General features: G+C 41.9%; 3 protein-coding genes across 5 annotated transcripts in view; 1 reads left to right on the forward strand and 2 right to left on the reverse strand.

The window, feature by feature from the left end:
• Positions 1-2,679, reverse strand: part of LOC106570304 (DNA topoisomerase 2-beta) — a 52,532-nt gene extending 49,853 nt beyond the window's left edge. For both annotated transcript variants that reach the window (XM_014142479.3, XM_014142478.3), the window contains exon 1: positions 2,176-2,679. In XM_014142479.3, the coding sequence (XP_013997954.1) occupies positions 2,176-2,217 (42 nt within the window). In that variant the 5' untranslated portion in view covers positions 2,218-2,679. The remainder of the gene's footprint in view (positions 1-2,175) is intronic.
• A 165-nt stretch (positions 2,680-2,844) lies between these two features.
• On the reverse strand, positions 2,845-14,836 carry ngly1 (N-glycanase 1). 2 transcript variants are annotated; one of them, XM_014142476.3, is made up of 12 exons: positions 14,633-14,836; positions 11,932-12,046; positions 11,555-11,755; positions 11,044-11,206; positions 7,052-7,271; positions 6,691-6,812; positions 6,264-6,409; positions 5,883-5,993; positions 5,301-5,477; positions 4,859-5,050; positions 4,377-4,554; positions 2,845-4,121 (listed from the first exon to the last, which is right to left on the reverse strand). In XM_014142476.3, the coding sequence occupies exons 1-12, from the start codon at positions 14,731-14,733 to the stop codon at positions 3,946-3,948; spliced, it is 1,902 nt and encodes a 633-aa protein (XP_013997951.1). In that variant the 5' UTR covers positions 14,734-14,836; the 3' UTR covers positions 2,845-3,945. The 2 variants fall into 2 exon arrangements, with proteins under 2 accessions (XP_013997951.1, XP_013997950.1); XM_014142475.3 differs by having other exon boundaries at positions 11,522-11,755.
• A 53-nt stretch (positions 14,837-14,889) lies between these two features.
• Positions 14,890-23,147, forward strand: LOC106570303 (3-oxoacyl-[acyl-carrier-protein] synthase, mitochondrial). Its single transcript, XM_045694792.2, is given in 10 exon segments — positions 14,890-15,315; positions 15,749-16,268; positions 17,538-17,614; positions 18,895-19,350; positions 21,716-21,948; positions 22,137-22,193; positions 22,195-22,362; positions 22,549-22,632; positions 22,634-22,888; positions 22,890-23,147. Coding segments are annotated over 7 exon segments (924 nt in total). The 5' UTR covers positions 14,890-15,315; positions 15,749-16,268; positions 17,538-17,614; positions 18,895-19,278; the 3' UTR covers positions 22,945-23,147.
• Positions 23,148-25,230: the final 2,083 nt, after the last annotated feature.

Here is a 25,230-nt window from a genome sequence, read left to right on the forward strand (position 1 = left end):
GAAAATTATTTTCCCACCTTAGCTACTGGCCTTCTGTGGCTTTAAACTACACAGTACTACTCTATTCTTCATTTTATGATTGAATCCCACCAATTATGCTTGGTTTTGTCCGGTCCTCAGAGGCTGTTCTTTTGTGAAGGGAAAGAAGTTGCCCAATAACACCTCTTTCTCTCCACTCTCTTAAAACACTTAATTCTCTGAGCTAACTTGTAATAAATGAAGAAGTACAATCATATTTAACATGGTAAATTCATAAGCATAAATAAGAATTAATTACAAAATATTTTTTAAATGGAGAAGGTTTCTATTGCAAAGTGATGGCGTGAAAAACAAGTGATTATTGGTCACGGTTAAATTGGGCTCAATTTTGTGAGTTAAGTCAACTTTGGTAGTATTATAAACTTTTAAACTGGGTTCCAGTAAACCACATAATTACAGAAGGGCTGTTTCTCTGAACCTCAGGCAGTAGGCTCAAGCTCGCCTGTTTCTCTCCCAGTCCCCACTCAGAGGCAGCATGCCTGTCTCAGACTCTGACCAGCAGCAACCTATCCTCCTTACTTCCCCTATGATGAAGGGGCCATGACTGAAAAAGTTTGGGAAGCACTGATCGGCAGGTTGCCTAGTGGTTAGAGCATTAAGGCCAGTAACCGTAAGGTTGCTAGATTGAAACCCCGAGCTGACAAGGTAAAAATCTGTCGTTCTGCCCACTGTTCCTAGGCCGTCATTGTAATTAAGAATTTGTTCTTAACTGACTTGCCAGGTTAAATAAAAAAAAATACAAATCTAGCTAATGATTAGCACAAATACAGATGGGCAACCCCATCTATTTATTTATAGCAACTATACTGTATCAGTTGGGCTACAGGTGATACTTTCTTATTGCTAAATAACAGACCAGCCTGATAATATGGCCCAATATGTTGTTACGCTCATTTTGGTGCGGCATTTATTTTAAAATGATGTCACCATTTTAATTTCATAAAAAAAAAAAAAAATAGAAAACAGGGCTGCACTCAGGTCCAAAAAACGTAATACAACGTTCAATTAAATGGACCAGTGCTGTTCTGAAGAACCAATTGAAAAACAGAGGTTGTGGGTTCAAAATGCACCGCTGCCCTTCAAATACATCACTCATTGCTTTAAGCTAGAGGTCTTCAAGGGTCCAAAAGTTATACCTGTTCCGAAATGGATCCGTGGCTTTCCCACCCTACCCGATATGCAAAAATACATTTTAAATTACCAGAGACCTAATATTTGTGTAAACTCTACACAGTTGTGTTCTGTGAGTGTCACTGAGAAGGCCGATACCCCATTTCATGGGTGCAAAATCCATAGGTTAGGCTCTACAGAATTGCATTGGGGGCATACTTGTATGCACTAAGGTTTAATACATCCACAGTTCGATTTCAACTGATTTGACAAATTAACCAAGTGTCTTTTGTTTAGCATTATCTAGTCCAAATATGTCACGATTCCACTATTTGTATCCGTTTGAATCACTTTCAAATGGGGGACTTTTATTTAGAAGGAAAACCGCAAATTCCACTATTGTGGCTAATCCTTGTGGCTAGCTTTACACAGGTCCCAAATTGTGCTGCCGTATCTACGGGCTGGCCGCTGCTAAAGCTAACGTTAGCTGACCAAATGTGGTGCAAATACATTTAAGGAATATGTCGTATAATTCTTTTATATATAGAGAGAGATTAGGCTACCTACGAAATACAGTATTTGAGACACAGTCAAGGTTCTATATTCAAACGGCGTGCATGTAAAATATGCAAACTGACTATCAATCACACTAGACGTGTATTGCAACAAAGAACTTCTTGGGGCATTGTCATTGGCCAAGTGGCTCACTCACTGAAAAGCAATGTTGCCGAATGACATGATAAAAGAAAACAATGTATCTGACGTTGGTGGACCAATCTGTGATTGTATGTGCCGGGCAATCGTAGCTAAATGAATATCCCAAAATCATGGCCCATCTTGAATAGGCGCATGATAGTTTAAAGGAATGTATTAGCTGTTGGCTAGTTATCACTGGCCATTTTACAAATATCCAGCTCCTGACAAATTGGGGAATTTCTCTCGTGCATCCCGGCAACATGATCAACGCTAGCTGAAGCGATAAAGCAAACATGTCCAGTAATGCAACATAACAAAATAGTAACTTACCACCCAAGTCAGACCCCCACTTCCTGCTGCGCCGTTGGACATCTTCCTTTTGTTTCCCTAAATTTGAGTGACGCTACTAAGCAGATAAAATACTGAAAAGTCCGGCATACAATATAGTCCATAAACTCAGGAATGCTTTCAGTTAACGGACCCCATTGGGTTATTTTCTGTGTCAGAACAAGTATAAAATGTCTGTCAAAATAGTTCAAGATGGGGGACTGTATCGCGGCTATTGTTAAAATCGACGAGCGGTGGTTAAAACTAGGCCTGAAATCGTCAACGCTTGCGTGCGACTTGCCGATGTGTATAAATTACTGTACAAAATCCAGACGTTAAATAGATCCACAAAATGTAATGTAGTACAAAATAAATTCAAATACTGTATAAATAAAACTACTTTAAAATACGGCTGTAAATCAATACCAAAATGTTCATTCACAAATAATAACACCGCCGCCTGCCTCCGTCAGGTTCCACCATCCGCAAAGCAACAATCCCCCACAGCGGAACCCACCAATCCGGCACTTGCTTTTCGAGGCGCCGGTACTTCAGCCAATGGAAAAAATATATTCAGGCCCCACGATGTACCTGCCATTTCTAACCAGTAGGTGGTAGTAGAAACACCGACCGCACTACTTTTTCTTACTTAGGATGCATGAAACCAGTCAATCAAAAAAAATGTCTTCTTTATTATACCGATTGCACAATTTACATATTTGAACAAGGACACATTAACTTCTTTCATATCATCTGGATTTCTGCAAGGTAGTTGTAGTTAAAATATTTTAACAATGGTCTTCATCATGCATTCACCACAAATAAAATATAGAATACCTGTGTATCCATAACCATAAGTGGATAGACATAAAAACCTATCAATAATTACATTGCTTTCTGGGGTCCATTCAACATTACATACAACAATTACAGAGATATTATATTGCTTTCTTCAAAAGACAAGTAGAAAATCCATATCAGATGGACTTTAGGCTCACAGGTCATATTCCTATGTCCAGGAGCCAGAACCTTGTTATGGCAGGAGGTTGCAGCCAGGCCATATTGCTCCATAGTCCCCTTTGAGGTGGAAAGCCATGTTGGACACCATATGCTCCCAAGGGGTCCAAGAGGATTAAGTTACTCCTCATTGGGCATAGAGTCTAGATAAGAGGCTTTTGTGTCATACAGAAGCTGGGTCTGGGTCTTGCTACATTCCTGGCAGTAAATATCCAACCAGCATCATTACAAGATCTGTAATCAATATAAGATTATTCATTCAAGACACACAGATCCCAAAGGACTACTTGACCGACCATCCATCCTGTACCCACAACCATCATCATCACCAAACTACTAACCCTTCGTTTGTCTCATAAGCGCCAAGACGCATATGAATATACTACACATGACTATGTACAGAGTCGGTGTATTCAAGGTGATCATATTGAGAATGTGTCGATCTCATTCCACAGAGGGCAGTATGTCTGTGGGTTCTCGCCTCCCTTGTACTTGATTGATGAATTAAGGTCACTAATTAGTAAGGAACTCCCCTCACCTGGTTGTCTAAGTCTTAATTGAAAGAAGAAAAAAAAGCAGACTCTCAGCCCTCCATGGAATGAGTTTGACTCCCCTGATCTTGAGCAAGGCACTGAGCAGAATCACTGATCTATACATCATGTTGCATCCCAAAATAACTACTCATTATGTGATGAAGATTAACGTAGCAGCGCCTTGCTCAGAGTGATCGCCATCGAATGCACAGTATCTCCATCATCAAGCATCCTCCATCTCGACGAGGATTTCCAACGAGGATTCCTCCGGCTCATTCAAACTTCGCCGGAACAGCTGGGAGTGTTGCCATGACGACTCGCCCTCTCCTCCGGCTAGCTCCGCCTCCACGACCAACTCAGAGGATCCAGAAAGACCCGGAAGCAAATGCATCTCCCCGTCTGGGTGTTCAAAAACGTGACAAAACATTTATCCATTGTTATGCAGGATAAAGAAGAAAAATATATCATTTAAGTGCACAAGCAATGTGCGTTCACCGTCATACCTGATTATCAAATCATAATTTATCCGTTTTACATTTACAAATCACTAAGTATACAATTAGCACTTCAAGTCAATTTGAAAAAAGGCTTCCAACTTAATCGTAAAAGGGATGGGTCACATAAACCAGACAAATGTATCAATCATCCATCAACCTCCTGAGAACTCTGTGGTGTTCTGTCCAGACTGCAGACCCCAGCGGACGGTCCCAGAGTGAAAGGTCTGGCTGCATGCTCTGACTGAGACGGTCTTAATCTTCATCCTTACAGGAGCACAGTCCAACTTCCAACTGATCTTCCCTGACGATGAGCCCTCTGTACGAGCTAGATATACCTGACAGGACAGAGCGCATTTGCCCACAGGAAAAAGACAGCATAAATATGCCAACATTTACAGTTGCAATACACACATCTTATAGAAGCAACATATCCAAAGTTAGGATATACTGATAAAGGCAACTTCTTTATTATTGGTTCTGCAAAAAAGTAATGCCCTTGAATTAACGATGAAAGACTGACCAATATTAAAAAGACAGAAAAGCAACAAAGTATCCCATTGATGTGTCAATATAAGAACTAGATTGAATCAATAAGAGCATTGCATCTTGACGTTTATGATATCATGGATAAAAACGAACCATCTGCCAGTCACTTTCCAGCTTCCTGAAGACAGACTCTTTCCTCCACACAGTCTTGTCCCAGCCCTGGATGTCCTCACTGTCATTGGACACCCTGCAGTAGTGATCCTTGGTGGAATTGTACCGCAGATGGAATAATCTCCCACTTTTCTCCTTCTCAGTCGGAACAAACACAAACTCTGCTGCAGCAGCCTGGTAGAGAGAAACAAATACATTCATTTAAAAACATTTCCCCCATTGGTCCCCAAGTTACAAGACAATTGTTCCTATCTGACTCAAAGGACCATTACAGTTATTAATAATAATAACAACGCCATTTAGCAGACACTTATCCAAAGCGACTACAGTCATGCATACGTTTTCGTATCGGTGGTCCCAGTGGGTCCACAAAGATACAAGGAAGTAACAAGTTATTTGACTCTAACACAGCTGTATAACTCACCGATGGGGTAGTCCCTGGTCCTGTTTCGCCGCGGGCATCCCTCCAGGCCAGGGAGCCAGAGTTACGTCCCCCCAGCTCGCCCTGTTTGGGTGTCTTAGGAGATATAAACTCCACCAGCTCCACTAGGAGTCTCTCTAACAGCTCCTTCTTCCTCTCAGAGCTCAGGGACTGCTGCCTCTGGACATGAATACAGAAAAGTGATGGGTGACTGAGCTCTACCATCTACAGATGAACACACAGGAATGTTACCAGGCTCTGGGTAAAGTGACTGGTGCCTCTATAGAAAAACCCTGAACAACATGGATGAGGGGCTGCAGAATCTCTTGAGCTGACTGGCAAATTCAGGGCCATTAAGCCAAAAAAAAAAATCTAGTTTAAAAAGTACATTTAATAAGCCCCCTTTAGAATACAGTTGCTTGTATGTTTACAATCTACCTCACCAGATGAGAGGTCCCTCTACACAAATTGCATAACATATATGCTCATAACACGTGAAGCACTATACCCGTTTACACATATGTAGACACGGGTTTGGTGATGAATATGAGGTTAAAAAGTGGTGGAGGTCTGAGGATAACCTACCACAGCATTGAGCCCGTTGATGGTGTATAGCAGCCAGGGCTCCTGGACCTTGTTCCGTCTGGATAGGACCTCTGGGTGCTTACAGGAATACCTCCAGGTCACATCCACCACCTGCAACACAACACACTCCTAACATCCTGACAACTCTACAAGCCACAGCTAGAGACTTATTGACTCATTTGTTTCTGAAGTGTGTGTAATTAAGCTAAGCATGGTGAAGAGATTAGGTCAAGCATCTCTTCATACTTCAACAGATTGGGCCTAAGTGAATGCTCACTATTGCGTTGTGTTTGAACAAGGCATTTTTAGTGGGAAACACCAACTACTCTCTCTGGCACCTTCAAAGTGTACATTCTGTGTGAGAGCGAGTGTGTTCCTCACCTGGTCCTTGGAGAAAGCCAGAACGTAGTCTAGTTTCTTCCCCCAGCCAATCTCATAGAGCAAAGGTTTGTCACAGGCGTTCTCACAGGAGTCACAGTGCAGCCAGCGGTGCTGAGAGGCAGAGTACACCTCTGTCCACACGTGGTCTGGGACAGGACAAGGAACAGGAGAACATATTAACGACATATCTGCCATACAGTATTTGCAGAGATGCACAGTTAGAAATAGTTAAGAATAGGATAAACAGCCACGGAGCCAATTGCTCCATGTAGTCAATAAACCCTCCAGTGATAATAGCAGAGAATGGGAAAGCAGTCACACAGAACAGCAACATGTCGAGAGACCCCCTCCTGAACCAGTCTTAATTAGTAGAGCCTCCAGTAACAGCTTCTGTGCTTTAACATGAATGAATAGTGTGTTACAGTACCTGTGCTGTCCCAGATATACCTGGCCTCCAGGTCCAGGGCTCTGCAGCACAGGGTGAAACAGTTGGCCCACTCCCCACAGCGCCCTCTCCTGGTTTCCAGCAGCTTCTCAGGGTTGTTGTACCTGAACACAGAGGAGAGTGATGTCTTAATATGTACCTTAGCAGATGTTTTTATCCAATGTGACATACAGTAGTGAGTGCATACATTTTTAATTATAATCCCTGCAGGAATTGAACCCACGACCTTGGCATTGTTAGCGCCACGCTCCTACCAACTGGCCACGAGCTGGAACGTGGTCCTACATCTTTGAAACAGGTGGGATATATAATGATAGAGAAAACACTGACTCACTGAACCCACCTGGGGAACCTGGTAGAGTGGTTACAGGCCTGACAGTGATGGTTCTCTACCCTCTGGGCTCCCCAGCGAAGGTCCTCTGTAGAAGGGGCCAGTGGGCCTGAGGACTGGGTTGGACCCCCACAGTGGTTGCACGGCAGGCAGTCCACCCAGGAGAAGAACTCCCCTTTAAACCAGCGGAGCAGCTCCAGCACCAGTAGGTCCTCTTCACTCAGGTTGCAATCTGAAGACCGGAGAGAGACAGGAATAAGGTCAAAGCAAGGACAAATGTCTTTAAAGTTCATGGACATCCAGAAATACAATAAACATCAACTGTTTGATTACAAGCTCTGAAGAGTTTGCTCCTTTATTCATGCACCTTCTGTGTCCAGTGAGGTAGCAACAGTGTTCTTGTTGTCGTTTAAATTATTATTATGCCTATTGCAGCTAATATTGGTCAGCTTACTAAAACAAGGTAATGTCTCGTTAAACCAAATATAAGTGCTAAAATTACCCGCACGGCTGATCTCAATTGCAACTATCATTGGCCACTGATTTACCGCTCCCTAAAGCGGACGTAGAGGTTATCTTTTAGTCCTGATTGCGGCCCAAAAAATGTAAGACTATTTCGCCCTTTGGGCCCAGTTTTTCCAAAAGTTATTTATCTGGATTTTGCCTATCGGATAGTAGAAAATCCATAGAATTAGAATGACTAGAACAGCCCATTGAAGTCAATGATTTGTCCGTTCTATTCATTCTATTTCTTTGCACCCTGGTGGGTATTATCATTAAAATGTCCCTTAGTCTGTTCATTTTTTTTTATCCATTTGACAATCATTCCGTACAGCTGAAATAAAGTATTTCCTCATTTACCACAGTAAATCTTCTGTGGTAATTTACCCTACATGTTGTATGAATGGAAAACTCATGTTGGTACCGCCTCAATTTTCACTTCCAATTTAATGTGATCCATTAAGTACAATTTGTCTTTAAAAAAGTATAGTCATTTCTTATCAAGACCGGAGCGAAATATCTGCACTGTCAATATTTTTATATATATGTAACTAAATCATGAGTTATATAGTCTAGATTTTTTTAAAAGCTAATTAAAATTATTTCAAATGGTACACATATTATTTTGCCATTTAAGATAAAACGTTAGAATGAAGTATAGGGTCTTGTTTTCTTATAATAAGTATTTTACATTCAGCCTTACGACTTCCGATCCTCCTGAGAAGTCGTTATTTCATTGGGGGAGGGAATAGAGAACCCACACAATGAAAGTTACATTGATGCAGGACAGCTGCATCAATGTAAGATCCAGGGATGCAAACTGCTGAGGGCCCAAAAAGGTGACACCTTTTTTTCTTTTTACACTGAAACATGCAACAACAAAAAATCCCTGCTAGGGGGAAATGCAGGTTTTAACTAATTAAACAACAAAGAATATGATCTACATGATCAGTCTGTGTGTAAAATAAAAAGTGGTTAATGTGAACCTAACTCGCAGCTAAAAAATGTAAAGAAAGCAATCCAATGTTATTTGTTGCCTGGACTTTACTGCAAATTAGTTAGCCATGAGAGCCTTTATATTAGAATGCGTGTGACCACACGCGTCTAAATATTGCACTTGGGGAAAAAACATCTTAATTAAAGTAGAACGAAACACAGAGGCATTCTATTTTTGCTCTATTATAGTGGCCACTATAGTAGACATCTATCAAGCGCACAAGGCTACATGTGTGCAAAAATAACATTCACTGAGTAAAGAAAAAAGAAAGTCTAATCCCCCCTCACTCACACGTGTTACTGTCAAGTTCAACACAACAAAAGCAATATATTTGGGCTACAGTGCACATTATTACATTGTACACTTTCTGCCTGTGGACATCTGTTCTACAATGTGCCAGCAGAGCATGATACCCTTTGTTGGCATAATTGATCTCTTTCAGGCAGAGTGTACACCTGGCATACCCTTTTATCCACTGTATTGAAAAAGTGTTCACGAGGGAAAGTGTGTGGTGTTCCTTTCACCTCTATCCAGCTTAAGCCAGGCCCAGCTACACTTGATCCCTGTATCCACTAGTTTAACAAGCAACGCCTCATTTTCACCCAATTCTCTCATTCTGAAAATTAACCACATACCGTAGTGGGAAAACATTTGTTCACAGATAGTAGCTAGTTCATTAGCTAGATAACATTTCACACAGATTATCAGGATCCAGTAAGGAACTAAAGTGTTATAACTTGAGGAACGACAAGAACTCGTATAACGTTACCAGTTAATACTACAACGAATTGGTTAGGTTACTAACATTAGCTCATCTGATGTTGTAAAGTCAGCTAAATTTTTCACACCGTAAACTCAATTATTTGATCAGTTAAGTTGGCTAATGTTGCTCAACATTTCTCTGGCTAGCTAACGGAGAATTTGATCCAGCTAGTAAGATACTTAATGCTAACAATACTTGTTAGCTAACAATACTTCCACCACACTTTCTCCCTCACCTCAAACTTTCCAAATGCCAGTTGTTTTTCTGTTACAGCTCATGAAGTACGCTTCATCACCTTCTCACCTCAGTCTCTTCGGTCAGGCTTCTCACCTCAGTCTCTTCATTATCATTCAGGGGACACGCTGCTGTAAGTTAACTGGCAAACTGCCTTTCCACTCTCTGATGTCTTTCCAGAGCGTGCACTGTTTCTGTTGTAACTAGCAAATTGGTTGCCTCTTCTCTCACGTGCTGCATTCTGTTACGTGAACGATTGGCTAAGCCTTGGATACAGCCAGTATTGGTCCAAACGCGTATCACTTGTTCACATACAGCCAGTATTGGTCCAAACGCGTATCACTTGTTCACATACAGCCAGTATTGGTTCAAACGCGTATCACTTGTTCACATACAGCCAGTATTGGTCCAAACGCGTATCACTTGTTCACATACAGCCAGTATTGGTCCAAACGCGTATCACTTGTTCACATACAGCCAGTATTGGTCCAAACGCGTATCACTTGTTCACATACAGCCAGTATTGGTCCAAACGCGTATCACTTGTTCACATACAGCCAGTATTGGTCCAAACGCGTATCACTTGTTCACATACAGCCAGTATTGGTCCAAACGCGTATCACTTGTTCACATACAGCCAGTATTGGTCCAAACGCGTATCACTCGTTCACATACAGCCAGTATTGGTCCAAACGCGTATCACTCGTTCACATACAGCCAGTATTGGTCCAACCGCGTATCACTCGTTCACATACAGCCAGTATTGGTTCAAACGCGTATCACTCGTTCACATACAGCCAGTATTGGTCCAACCGCGTATCACTCGTTCACATACAGCCAGTATTGGTCCAAACGCGTATCACTCGTTCACATACAGCCAGTATTGGTTCAAACGCGTATCACTCGTTCACATACAGCCAGTATTGGTCCAAACGCGTATCACTCGTTCACATACAGCCAGTATTGGTCCAAACGCGTATCACTCGTTCACATACAGCCAGTATTGGTCCAAACGCGTATCACTCGTTCACATAGAGCCAGTATTGCTCCAAACGCGTATCACTCGTTCACATACAGCCAGTATTGGTCCAAACGCGTATCACTTGTTCACATACAGCCAGTAGTCAGCCAGAGCCCTCCCACCCCCAAACTTCTCATTGGAGCTACACGAATCATGTAGGTCACCTATTTTGGGTTCAAAACGGCAAATTTCACCAAAAGGTGACTAGTTTGCACCCCTGAAGATCAGCCAAATCACTGGTTTATTGTTGTGAGTTTTTCATTGCAATCAAGCTTCTTTTAGCACTCAGTATCATTTTAAGAAAAACTGTACCAACACGGTGCACCATGTGAAGTTCAACATATTTGTTGCAATCCACCCAGTGTTTATAAAGCACAGTAGAACTGGTTTAGCCAGAATTCATCTCATCTGCCAACCGACAATAGCAATTGAGACTTGGAACGAGGTTAAACCTGAATAGGAACTCTGAACTATGGGGTTGGTGTTACCTGGATCGGCCTGCTTGGCCTGCTGTAGTTTCTCCTTGGCTGTGGTGGTCAGCTGCTGGTGTGGTATAACACCTAAAGCTTTCTGCTGTAGCTCTGAGTTCTCATACTCCATCACATGCTGGAAGTTAGACTGGAGGGTGGTCAGGAAGATCATACTGCTTTCCTGATGAACAGAAACAGAGGGAGGGAGATAGATTAAAAGGGAGAGGGGGGTGAGAGAGATGAGAGTTCAATTGAAGGGATGCAATTGTTTACTGACAAAGAAAAGTAAGAAAATATATGTAGTTCTGTCCTTGCGCTGTTCTTGTCTAATGATGTTCTGTATTATGTCCTTCTGTATTATGTTTCATGTTTTATGTGGACCCCAGGAAGAGGAGCTACTGCTTTTGCAACAGCTAATGTGGATCCTAATAAAATACAAATAAAAAAATACAAATGTGTATCAGGGAGAATTTATCACACAAGACTGAAGCTTTACTAAGGAGGGTGCTTGTGTAGGGGTTTGTCTAACTGGCAGGCTGGCAGTAACAGGTGGACCCTGGGCTGCTGCCGATGCTGGAGCTGAGGTTAGGGCTGTGACACTTGCTGTCACAGGAGACTGTTGGGGATGCCCAACACCCAGTCTCTGATCCCGTTCTGCAGCGATGGACTCCCGCATTCTCCTCAGCTGGTCCACAGAGGCAGACTTGGGGAACACCAGGTGAGTTTCAGCCTGAGGAGAAATGGAGACATCCAGATAAAAATTCATCCCAAAAGACAATCATCTAGGCTTCTGGCATGTTTACTTATGTAGAACTTTTCAAAGGCAGTCATGCATACATCTTTCCTGACATTTCAATGACATTCAATCAGTGTGTTTTTAGAATAAGGATGACAACAGTAGCCTACCTCCTCAAAGCCCATCTCAAAGAGGCACTCCACTGCCCCTCTGATAGGAAGGAGTTTGGAGGAAAATGTAGGGTTCCCTATTCGAATAGACCTGTATTTGCCTTCATTGGGATTCCTGCAAGGACATTCACAAATATCTTAGCTAGTGAAAATGTATTGGATGCACAGTGCCTTGCAAAAGTATTCAGACCCCGTGGATTTCTTAACTTTTTGTGATGCAAAGTGGGATTAAAATAGATTTAACTGTAATTTGTCAATCCACACAAAATACTCTTGTCAGTAGAATAAAAACAATTTAAGATGATTTAAAATGATGAATTTTGTATTTGTTGCATAAGTATTCAGCCCTTTTGTTTAGGCAAGCCTAAATTGGCCCAGCAATACAATTTGGCTGAACAAATCATATGGACTATGTCAGCGTGAAATTATACAGGTTGACATTTTTGAATGACTAACCCTTCCTCTGTCCCCCATACATACATCTGTCAGGTCCCTCAGTCAAGTATTGAATTTAACTACAAAGACCAGGGAGCTTTTCGAAAGCCTCATAAAGAAGGGCAGTGATTGGTAGATGGGTAATAATAACAAATCAGGGCCTCCTGAGCGCCGCAGTGGTCTAAGGCACTACATCGCAGTTGCTAGCTGTGCCGCTAGAGATCCTGGTTTGAGTTCAGTCTCTGTCGTAGCTGGCCGCGACCGGGAGACCCATGGGGCGGCACACAATTGGCCCAGTGTCATCCGGGTGAGGGGAGGGTTTGGCCGGCAAGGACGTCCTTGTCCCACCGCGCTCTAGCGACTCCTGTGGCCGGCCGGGCGCATGCACGTCAACAGGTGTACGGCGATTCCGCCGACATGTTGGTGTGGCTGGCTTCCGGGTTAAGCAGGCATTGTGTCAAGAAGCAGTGCGGCTTGGTTGGGTCGTGTTTCGGAGGACACATGGCTCTCGACCTTCGCCTCTCCCGAGTTCGTACGGGAGTTGCAGCGATGAGACAAGACTAACTATCAATTGGATACCACGAAATCCCAGGGAGAAAAAGGGGTAAAAGTTTTTGAAAAACAAATCAGACATTGAATATCTCTAAGCATGGTCAAGATAATAATTATGCTTTTGTTTATGTATTCAACCACCCAGACACAGAAAAGATAGTTGTCCTTCTGAACTGAGCTGCAGGACAGGAATGAAACTGCTCAGGGATGTTACCATGGGCTCCCGAGTGGCGCAGCGGTCTAAGGCACTGCCGCTCAGTGCTAGAGGTTAGGGCTGTAAATTGTATCTCACACACACCGCTCGCGTCGCAAAAATAAAAGTACACATACATGTTATTCAATCATTGCACCCACACTGCTCGCGCGCGCCAACAAGCGTCTGCGTTGCCAAGCGCTAAAATAGAAGTCAGTTCTATTTGTGACGAAGTCCTGCCTCTCCCATCACCTCATTGGTTTATAGAAGAAGATAACCAATGAGGAGATGGCACGTGGGTATACCCACGTGGGTGACTGAAAGACAAACTGAGGTTGGTTGGTCATCGTGGTAATACTATGAAAGTTTGGCATCTAACGCCATATAAAGTCCAAATAAGAAAAAGCCTGGAAGGTGGAGAGATAACTACAAACGATTCGGTTGACCGTTTTATGTGTGGATTAATTGTCAGAGTAGAGGACCTTGTGCATTTCAGGTAAAACTAAACATTTATATCCCAGGACAAATTAGCTAGTAACAGCAAGCTAGCTAAATAGGACAAATAAGCTAGCAACTGCAAGCTAGCTAAATTGCCATAAATGTTTAATGCTTTTGACTTGTCCCCAAATTACTATAATTGGTTCAGAGTTTTTGATATTTCAACCTGCGTGTCGTGATCGCTAATTTGTCCTATTTTGCTAGCTTGCTGTTGCTAGCTAATTTGTCCTGGGATATAAATGTTGAGTTGTTATTTTACCTGAAATGCACAAGGTCCTCTACCCTAAACAATTAATCCACACAAAACGGCCAACATGCTCATTTCTCCTCTTTGCAGGCTTTTTCTTCTTTGGACTTTATATGGCGATTGGCATCTAGCTTTCATAGTATTACCACAACGACCGACCTCAGTTCATCTTTCAATCACCCAAGTGGGTATAACCAATAAGGAAATGGGAGGCAGGACTTGCACAAAGTGTCACAAATAGAACTGACTTCTATTTTAGCGCTTGGCAACGCAGACGCTCATTTATTTTGCAACGCTTGCGCACGCGATGGGAGCGGTGTGGTCAGTATTTTACTTTCGGTTTTGTACACTAGCTTAAATAAAGCAGAAAATACAATATTTTTGGTTATTGCAAATATATTTCACAGCGGTTTAGAGATGGTACAATGATTATCTACACTATACATTGTTTTGTCAAACTGAAATTAGGCGAACAATTTTAATTTTAGCAACAAGGAAATGGAGGAGCAATTTCTGCATTTTGCAGCTACCCAAAATAAATGCCGTTACAATGTAAAAAGCGCTCGCGACTTAAGCGGCTGACAGCTTTGCCCGTTTCAGTAGCTTGTTGTCGCCTCATATTTCCATTTTCTTTTCAACAAGATGACACTGCATAATGTCTAGCTATGAGCTAAAGAAGCTAAACTAGTTAGTAAGGAAGCTAGCATTATAAGCTAACTAGCAAAGTTAGCTAGGCAATATTTTCCGTTCACATTGAAGTACACAGACATTATTACCTAAGAATGTTGTCGGCATAGGTGATCAACAATTTCGCGACGTCTAGAAAGACTTCATTCGAATTTTCGCATAATGTTGTGAATCCTTGAGACCCAGCCATGTCCTCTCTGCTACAACCTTCACTGGAAGTATTTCACTCACTAGGGTAGCTAGCTATATGAACGACGATTTCATTGCTGCTAGCAACCGCAAGTAAATAATTGTTGATCACCCAAGTAAATAATCCAAATAGCTGCCATTGCAATGCCTGAACAAATCACGCCTATTAAAAATTACAACTATTCCAAAATCGATGTAAAATACGGTAATGACATCCATAAATCAATATTTCCTAAATGTATACATTAATTGACATTGTTCTGTTGTATATCAATTGTAAGCTACACTTCTATGTTCAATGTATGGTATCAGGCAATACGATAGTATCCCCGTTGAATGAACTCACTTGCTTGGATGCCAGTGTGTGAGCGAGACACATTTGACATTTGCAGAGGATTTCACAGGTATAATGACATCATATATCATCGCTTTCACGTCGTAAGTGACAAATAGATGATTCAGGGAGATGTATTTCGTAGTTGGACAAATTAGAACGCTAATAGCCTGTCGTGTTGGTGAGGGCTCAGTCATTGACAGCCTGGGTCCAGGGACACAGATGGAGCAGTAAGGATATGATACCGAGGTAAAGTTGGTTTTATATTCACACATTCAGACTTTCATCAGACATTTGCCAAAAGCTATTTAAAAAATACCAAATTAATTGATTGTCACAGAAACATAAAACTAGATATGGTTTATTCTATAAATGTCTAGCATAGTTTTACAACCTTTGTTTTTAGGAACAATTCCAGTTTTGACTTGATAGAAATACATAAAATCTGTCAAATGCCATTTAAAACTGTATTAATCAATAACTAATTTACCGTTTGTCACAGAAATATCAAACTAGGTATTATTTATTCTATAAATGTCTAGCATACATTTACAACCTTTGTTTTGAGGGAAAAAAATCCTGATTTGATAGAGGGCATGTAGTCAAAGTTCTAACGAGTTTGTTATACCCTATTAGAAGGGGCCTGGCAGAAAATTCTGCATCTTCAGTAATATTAAATTAGATTACAGGAAAAAACTACGAGATGAAGGGGTCAGGCCTGACTAACAAAGAAGACAGGTGGATGGATCAAGAGGACCAGGATGGACATTCCACAGTGGAGATAAGGAAAACTAAGAGTGAACCATAACATATGTATATACTGTATATAGCTAGCATGGGTATTGAAAGATACCAGAGGGTGGATAACAAAAAAAGCACTAATATAAGAAGTAGACGGTACATGTTTGGTTTTTGGGCTAAATGTGTACATTATGATTTGCCTCTGAACTGTATGTGAACCCCTCTGCAATCTACTGGCACTAACTATTAAAAACTAGGACTTCAACCAGGCTGTCCCTATGCTATTTGCTCTTTTTTTCTCTTAAACTGCTAGCATAAAGCCTACTTGAAAATGTTTTTTTTTTTCAGAAAAGATCATGACAAATAAGATCAGCTGGCCCAAATCAGCTCTACATAATTCAGCAGGGAGGTGTGCAACTACCACACATTATACCAGTGGAGAAACTACGTCACCTACATAGGTATTACCATATCCCTTTCAAATCATATTCCTTGCAGAAATAACTATTTGGAAACCTTTTAAAAGGTCCAGAAAGACAGTGGTCTTAGAAGGGTATTTATACTTTAAAATACATATTTTATGTGAATGGATGTGGATGAAAGAATTCTGCCAGTGTTTTAATGTCCTAGTTTCATCTTTTTTTATTTACCTCCAACTCTATATATCCAAGTGAGCCTATGAGGACCTTGGGGATCAGATTTACCATTATACTCATTGATCTAACATATAACAGACAGGCACTGCTCAAAAGGAGTTATTTGTGATATCTACGCTCAGTTGCCACTTTATTAGGTTCACCACCCTATTCACGAAAATAAATTGCTCCTACATACACCAAGTCCCGTGGTCTTGGCTTGCTAGACACTAAAGCATGCAGAGAAGTATTATGGTATTTTGTTACTGTTTGTTTGAACTTTAGAATGTACAAAATGACAGCACATTCTGTGATGGTCTTTTGTAACTCAGAAAAGTTCCATAAGTGTTTTTTAATAATTCCAACACTTCTTTAATAATTCCAACTTGAACAGTGTATCTCCTTTCCCAGTTGCCTCAACAGTTTTGAATTCACGCTGTTCCAGGTGCAAAGGGGGTTGTACTTAATAAAGTGACCACTGAATCTATAGACTTTCCAGAATGTGTTCTCGGGAATACCCGGGGTATTAAACATTAGGCTGTAAGTGTTGAACAGTTTAATCTATTACCTCAGGAAAATAGCCTGAAAAAGGAAATACTGATACTGGAAAATACATTTTGGGAGGTTTAATGTACTTTGATGTACATACTGTTGTTATTGTAATTAATGTTACATATATTTCTAAATCCCATATAGTGATCTCATGGAACTTTGCTATTTTTATGTCTTGGCCACTAGGAGGAGGTGTTATTTTTATTCTGCATTAGGCTAACAGGAAATACAGAAAAAAGGAGAGAAATTCTCAGACTTCTCAGACAGTAGCTTACAACAAGGTTGACTAGGTGTTTTTGAGGTAAACTTTTGGCTCCAATGGGTCGTGTAAAGCAGAAAGACGATATTTGAGGAACCCTTTGCTACAGGGTGTGGGAAGGGGGTAAAGCCCAGACGGTGAGAGAACAATGTAGTATGTAACTGTGAGGGACAGATTTTGTCTTTGAAGCACAACCTTTAGAACTATGGGTTCCAGAAAGCATATTTAAATGTGTCATTAACTGTGTCAACAATGCATAAAAATGTGGTCCTCTTTTTTTCCAGTCTTCAATGCGACGCAAGACTGCTCATTGTGTGTTTTGCATCATCCAGAGAAAAATGATGATGATCTGACCAACTGGGTTTGTCTTTGTGTAATATAACAGTAGGCTATGAAAACTCATGTAGTTTCATCCTTCAAGACATTTAGAAGTATTGTCAGGGTTGTGGTCAAATGCATATCATTTAGTCAATTTAGAAATTGATCAAAAATCCAATTCAATTTGAAAATGGTCCTAATTGCAAAAGCATGTAACAGAATTTGGGTATTCCAGAACTATAATTTACATGTAAATAAACAAAACCCTGTTTTATGTTTTTAATACTATAGATAGATTGCTCTATGTGCCAGAGATGGTACCATTCAGCTTGTCTGGGGATGACAAAGAAGGACTTGAACAAATCTAAAATAGAAAATGATTGGAAGGGGCCTCTTTACTGTTAAATTAGACACGTATAAATAAATTACTGTTGTGTCTTGTAACTACTTTAAAATGTGGAACTGTTGCACTAAAAATGCAAACATTGATTTGGCATACAATTTAAGATTGTAAACATTATACAACTTTATGTAAACATTGTACAACTTCATATAGAACAAATTACACTTGAAATTAACATTTATTTAAAGTTATTGCAAATAAATGCATATTTTCACTTTTCTGAGACAATCACTGAATTAGATTTCTTCATTTTTAAATGCAATATTTGAGATTTTATGTATTTCTATCAAATCAAAACTGGAATTTCTACACAAAGCAAAGGTTGTAAAAGTATTCTAGACATTTATAGAATAAATCATACCAAGTTTGATGATTCTGTCATAATCAGTGAAAACGTTATTGATTTATATAGCTTTAAATTGCATTTTATAGATGTTATGTATTTCTATCATGTCAAAACTGTAATCTTTACTCAAAACAAAGGTTGTAAAAGTATGCTAGACATTTATAGAATAAATCATATCTAGTTTGATGATTCTGTGACAAACGGTGAATTAGTTATTGATTTATACAGCTTTAAATTGCATTTAAAAGATTATGTATTTCCATCAAATCAAAACTGGATTTTTTAAATTCAAAACAAAGGTTGTAAATGTGTGCTAGACATTTATAGAATAATCCATATCTATTTTTATGTTTCTGTGACAATCAATTAATTAGTTATAGATTTTTTGGCGAATTTTGAAAGTTTGATGAATGTCTGTTGAATGTCTGAATATAAAACCAACTTTACCTTGGTGGATATGATAGCATTTGTACTACCTAGATACCGTACTGTATTGACGTGATTGGTGGTAGGTATGAGTCAAGAATGAGTTATACTGCTAAACTGTTTATTATAGTTTTTTTCTATTCCACAGAGATAGCAGAGAAACAAAACAACATCATGTCTTCATCGTGTAGGCCAAAGCTGCTGTTGTACTTGGCATCACATCACCACCAGAACACTTCTCAACAAGAGCACTTGTATTTGTTCATTGAGTCCCAATCTGAGACACTACACCTGTGGAAAGAATCCATCCAGGAGGAGAGTAGCAATCACTGGAATAGCACTTGTCTCTCCTCTCGGCACAGGGACTACTCTACCCTGGAACCAGCTGATTAGCGGTGCCAGTGGGATTGTCGCCCTTCACTCTGAGACGTATAAGACAATCCCCTGTAAAGTGGCAGCCCTGGTGCCCCGAGGGGATGGAGAGGGCCAGTTCAAGGACGAGAGATTCGCCACGCGCAGGGAGATCAACAGTATGTCACTGTCATGGCTCTCGGTGCCGCACAGCTGCCACTGGAGGATTCTGGGTGGTATCCCAGCAGCCCTGGTGAGCAGCTGACCACAGAGGTGGCAGTGGGGATGGGAATGGTTTTGCTGGATAATATCGCCAAGACATCGGCCATCTTCCAGGCGAAAGGTTACAGTAAGAACAGTTATGGGGGCTGCTGTAGCCAGCAGGCGCTGAATTGTGCTGCACTGCTTCCAACCTCTCAGATGTGTGTTTGTGGCAGGGTTGGTAGGTAGGAATCAAATCAAAGTTTATTTGTCACTTGCGCCGAATACAACAGGTGTAGAGACCTTACAGTGAAATGCTTACTTACAGGCTATAACCAATAGTGCAAAAAAGGTATTAGGTAAACAATAGGTAAGTAAAGAAATAAAACAACAGTAAAAAGACAGGCTATATACAGTAGCGAGGCTATAAAAGTAGCGAGGCTACATACAGACACCGGTTAGTCAGGCTGATTGAGGTAGTATGTACATGTAGATATGGTTAAAGTGACTATGCGTATATGATGAACAGAGAGTAGCAGTAGCGTAAAGAGGGGTTGGCGGGTGATGGGTGTCGGAACACAATGCAGATAGCCCGGTTAGCCAATGTGCGGGAGCACGGGTTGGTCGGCCCAATTGAGGTAATATGTACATGAATGTGTAGTTAAAGTGACTATGCATATATGATAAACAGAGAGTAGCAGCAGCGTAAAAAGAGGGGTTGGAGGGGGGGTTGGGGGTGCACACAATTAAAATAGTCCGGGTAGCCATTTGATTACCTGTTCAGGAGTCTTATGGCTTGGGGGTAAAAACTGTTGAGAAGCCTTTTTGTCCTAGACTTGGCACTCCGGTACTGCTTGCCATGCGGTAGTAGAGAGAACAGTCTATGACTGGAGTGGCTGGGGTCTTTGACAATTTTTAGGGCCTTCCTCTGACACCGCCTGGTGTAGAGGTCCTGGATGGCAGGCAGCTTAGCCCCAGTGATGTACTGGGCCGTACGCACTACCCTCTGTAGGGTCAGAGGCGGTCAGAGGCCGAGCAATTGCCGTACCAGGCAGTAATGCAACCAGTCAGGATGCTCTCGATGTTGCAGCTGTAGAACCTTTTGAGGATCTCAGGACCCATGCCAAATCTTTTTAGTTTCCTGAGGGGGAATAGGCTTTGTCATGCCCTCTTCACGACTGTCTTGATGTGTTTGGACCATTCTAGTTTGTTGTTGATGTGGACACCAAGGAACTTGAAGCTTTCAACCTGCTCCACTACAGCCCCGTCGATGAGAATGGGGGCGTGCTCGGTCCTCCTTTTCCTGTAGTCCACAATCATCTCCTTAGTCTTGGTTACGTTGAGGGATAGATTGTTATTCTGGCACCACCCGGCCAGGTCTCTGACCTCCTCCCTATAGGCTGTCTCGTCGTTGTCGGTGATTAGGTCATCTGCAAACTTAATGATGGTGTTGGAGTCGTGCCTGGCCATGCAGTCGTGGGTGAACAGGGAGTACAGGAGGGGACTGAACATGCACCCCTTGGGAGTTCCAGTGTTGAGGATCAGCGTGGCAGATGTGTTGCTACCTACCCTCATCACCTGGGGGTGGCCCGTCAGGAAGTCCAGGATCCAGTTTCAGAGGGAGGTGTTTAGTCCCAGGATCCTTAGCTTAGTGATGAGCTTTGAGGGTACTATGGTGTTGAACGTTGAGCTTTAGTCAATGAATATCATTCTCACATAGGTGTTCCTTTTGTCCCGGTGGGAAAGGGCAGTGAGGAGTGCAATAGAGATTGCGTCATCTGTGGATCTGTTTGGGCGGTATGCAAATTGGAGTGGGTTTAGGGTTTCTGGAGTAATGGTGTTGATGTGAGCCATGACCAGCCTTTCAAAGCACTTCATGGCTACGGACGTGCGTGCTACGGGTCTGTAGTCATTTAGGCAGGTTGCCTTTGTGTTGTTGGGCACAGGTACTATGGTGGTCTGCTTGAAACATGTTGGTATTACAGACTCAATCAGGGACATGTTGAAAATGTCAGTGAAGACACCTGCCAGTTGGTCAGCACATGCCCGGAGCACACATCCTGGTAATCCGTCTGGCCCCGCAGCTTTGTATGTTGACCTGTTTAAAGGTCTTACTCACGTCGGCTATGGAGAGCGTGATCACACAGTCGTCCGGAACAGCTGATGCTCTCATGCATGCCTCAGTGTTGCTTGCCTCAGTGTTGCTTGCCTCGAAGCGAGCATAGAAGTGATTTAGCTCGTCTGGTAGGCTCGTGTCACTGGGCAGCTCACGGCTGTGCTTCCCTTTGTAGTCTGAATGTGTGCTATTTGCAGAGGAGGGTTGAAAACTTGGGATTAAATAAGAACAGTCTGCAAATAAAACACCAATTTCCATTTCGATGGATGGATGGATGGATTTAATAAAAGTTGTATTCTAGGTCAGCCCCTTCTTTGTGCCTCGTATCCTGGTCAACATGGCTGCAGGTCATGTCAGCATTAAGCACAAACTAAAAGGCCCCAACCACGCCGTGTCCACCGCCTGCACAACTGGAGACCATGCCCTCGATGACGCAGCCAGGTTCATTGCCCACGGAGACGCTGTCGCCATGGTAGCGGGTGGGACAGAAGCCTGTGTGGGACCTCTGTCAATCGCGGGGTTTGCGAGGGCAAGGTAAATCTTGAAGAACCCAGGATATTTGTTTTTTTGTGTTATTGTTGTTGTTAGTATACATCTAGTCTGTCCTTTTTATAAATGTTTACATATGTATTAAGATATGCCTAGGCCATTTGTATGTTCATTGATTTCAGTTTGTATTGACTGCTATGTGGGTGTAATTCAACTTTTACATTTACTTGAAGGGCTTTGGGTACCCATTGGAATGACCAGCCCAGGCTGGCATCACAGCCCTTAGGGAGCGAGGGATGGGTTTGTGATGGGTGAAGGGTCTGCGGTGGTGTTCCTGGAGGAGTGGGAGCATGCTGTGAGGAGGGAGGCCAGGGTGTATGCTGAGGTGCTGGGGTACGGCCTGTCAGGGGACGCCAGCCACATCACAGCCCCCACTGCTGATGGAGACGGAGCCATCAGGTAATAGTCATGGATGGGGTTTATAGCACTCTTTCACCAGGTGTAGCCAGTACCATTATCAATATCTATCAACTTGACCATGACATAAAAAATTAAAACAATTCAGAATTTTTTTATGAAATGGTGAACATATTTGAAGTCATGACATTTTTACAGTCCACTTTCATTCTCCTGTTCTTCTTCCAGGTGCATGTCTGCAGCGCTCCGAAACACTGGTGTGGAACCGGCCCATGTGACGTATGTGAACGCACATGCCACCTCTACACCGCTATTCTGCAGAGAACACTGCCATCAAGAGACTGTTCCAGCAGCACGCCGCCACCCTGGCTGTCTCCTCCACTAAAGGGGCCACGGGGCATCTCCTGGGGGCTGCCGGGGCCCTAGAGGCAGCCTTCACTGCTCTGGCCTGCTACCACAGCACTTTGCCACCCTCCCTCAACCTGGATTTCACTGAGCCAGAGTTTGACCTGAACTATGTGCCCTGCACTGCATAGCAGTGGAAGACAGAGGGCAGACGGGTAGCTCTCAAACTCTTTTGGGTTTGGGGAGACTCATGTGTCGCTGTGTCTCACCAGTGTCTGAAAAGCTTATCTGAAGGATTCACTTCTTACTGGTTTTGTATGGGATTTGATTTCGCAACAGATCCTTTATAGATTCCAAGTATTTCACTTTCAAAATGTTCTCAATATTATATTGGGACATGTAACAGTAAATAATTTGCATGAAATTATGATTGTTGTTTGCATTTTGTTCATTAAAATACACATATACTTTGTGTACTTCAATACCAGTAGTATATATATTTATCACCAGCAGGTGGCAGTGTCTCACATGGAGACTACACTGGAGAGGCTATGGGTTTATTACCTTTTATATTTAGACAGTCTATACAGGAAGTTCAGCTCCATCTCAGAGCCTATTGTAATAGAAGAATGTGTCCCAGCCCAGTAATGAGCAATTGGTTAGTCATAAAGTGTAATTTCCCAAGGCTTCCTGGATCCACCATCCACCACATCACAGTCACTCATTTGGGTCCCAAAAGCCCTGGTTCACACTTCCTGTCCTCCAAAACAGGGTTATGGGTAAACCTGGGGATACTTGACCTATCCCCAGGTTACTTGGGAAGAGGCATAAGAACATAGGCCTACTGATAAATTGCACGAGGGGGTACTTCAGGGTTATCCCAGGTAGAGCAAAATGTGATTGCGGATACAGTGACCAAAGAAAAACTGGTGTAATTCTACAACCAGATTTAGCACTGCTGTTTATTGGAGGAGAGATGATCTAACATTTCCAATAATCCTCTCTGTTTCTCGCTCTCCCTCTGAATGCTTATGGTTTTGTTTGTTAAATCAGCAATACATGCAAGCAGAGCATTTTGTGTATGTACTGGTATTTAAGGTGTTCATCCATCCTAGTGTCATGGAAGTTTCCACTAGGGACACCTGAAGTCAATATTAAATTAATCATTCTTTGTTATCAGCTCGCTGGAGAGGTTCCAACCAACTCAATGCATCATATACACATGTCGGTCAGGAGCTCCCCCAGGGCAGTCCCGTTAGTTCTCTTATATAGTGCTTACACAGACAAGTCATATTTGCATGATTTAGCCTATTCATTATTCATAATTAATTCATCATTAACGTTTGGTTCATGCATGTGACTGACCAATACCTTACGAGGCTTCTTCTCTCCAAGCTGAGACCTTGAAACAGTCCCTTTCGTTCTCAAAACAAGGTTCTGGGCGTACTGCCAAATTGCAGATACTGATAGTGAGGATTCCTCTCAGGCATGATCAATCAGTCACTTGCATGAACACAGAAATGTGTTATTAGAAAAGCACAAACATAGAACACAGAAATTGGTTATTAGAAAAGCAACCATTTTCCATCACATTACCTCCTCTTATCACTCTGTGATAATTATTATCAAATTGTATTAATTTGGTTATTACTTAAACTATCAAAGGACTAAGTAAATAAAATCAATGCATAAAACCACAGACACTTTCAAACCCTTCATTCTGGGTTGTAAATAAAATCAACACAAAATCAGACACTTCATCCTTTCAAACCCTTCATTCTGGGTTGTACAATCCAACTTGTAAAACCATTGCAGTAGAATGTTTTAACTGAAGACCTTCACTTCATACAGTCCCATATATGCTTCATTACACAATTTCATTTATGGATTCTGGCAATGACATTTCAGATGAAGCTTTGTCATGAGTGGCATGATAATGACAGATCGCTATCTGAATGCATTTTCTCTCTAAATTACTAAGATCTATTCTAGATACTGGGGGGGGGGGGGCGGTTTCCCGGACACAGATTACAAAGCCTAGTCCTGGACAAAAAAATAGCTTTCAATGGAGATTCTCAGGGAAATTGTCAGGTAAACCGGCATTGTATTTGTTTGGGCTCTGTGTGAACAACAAGGTCTCAGTCTCAGACAGAGGAGAGCACAGCGGTGATGTGATATAGGGGAAGGTTCAGTGGAGACAATGTGGCATTATCTGCATCCTAAATGGCACCCTATTCCCCCTAGCACGCTACTACAGGGTTCTGGTCAAAACAAAATGAGTACTCATTTGGGACGCATACATTATTTCAAGGGAGACGTAGAGGTAATGGAAAAAACGTGGCCCAGAGGGGACCAGGAAAATAAGCTTTCACATTTGTTCCTCCTCTCCTCCAATGTGTAAAAGCCATAATCAGTGCTAGCCGCTCTTCTGTGGAAAATAAAAACGGAGTTGTTGAACCAACGTGGTCCTGCTGAGGGAGATGTGTAATGATTGCATATGAAGGGTGATTTGGGGGATCTCTTATCCTCTTCGTATTCCCTCTGGATCACTGGATGTGGGTTGCT

This window comes from Salmo salar, chromosome 14 (genome assembly GCF_965601325.2).
Source record: "Salmo salar chromosome 14, fSalSal1, whole genome shotgun sequence".
Taxonomy (NCBI): domain Eukaryota; kingdom Metazoa; phylum Chordata; class Actinopteri; order Salmoniformes; family Salmonidae; genus Salmo; species Salmo salar.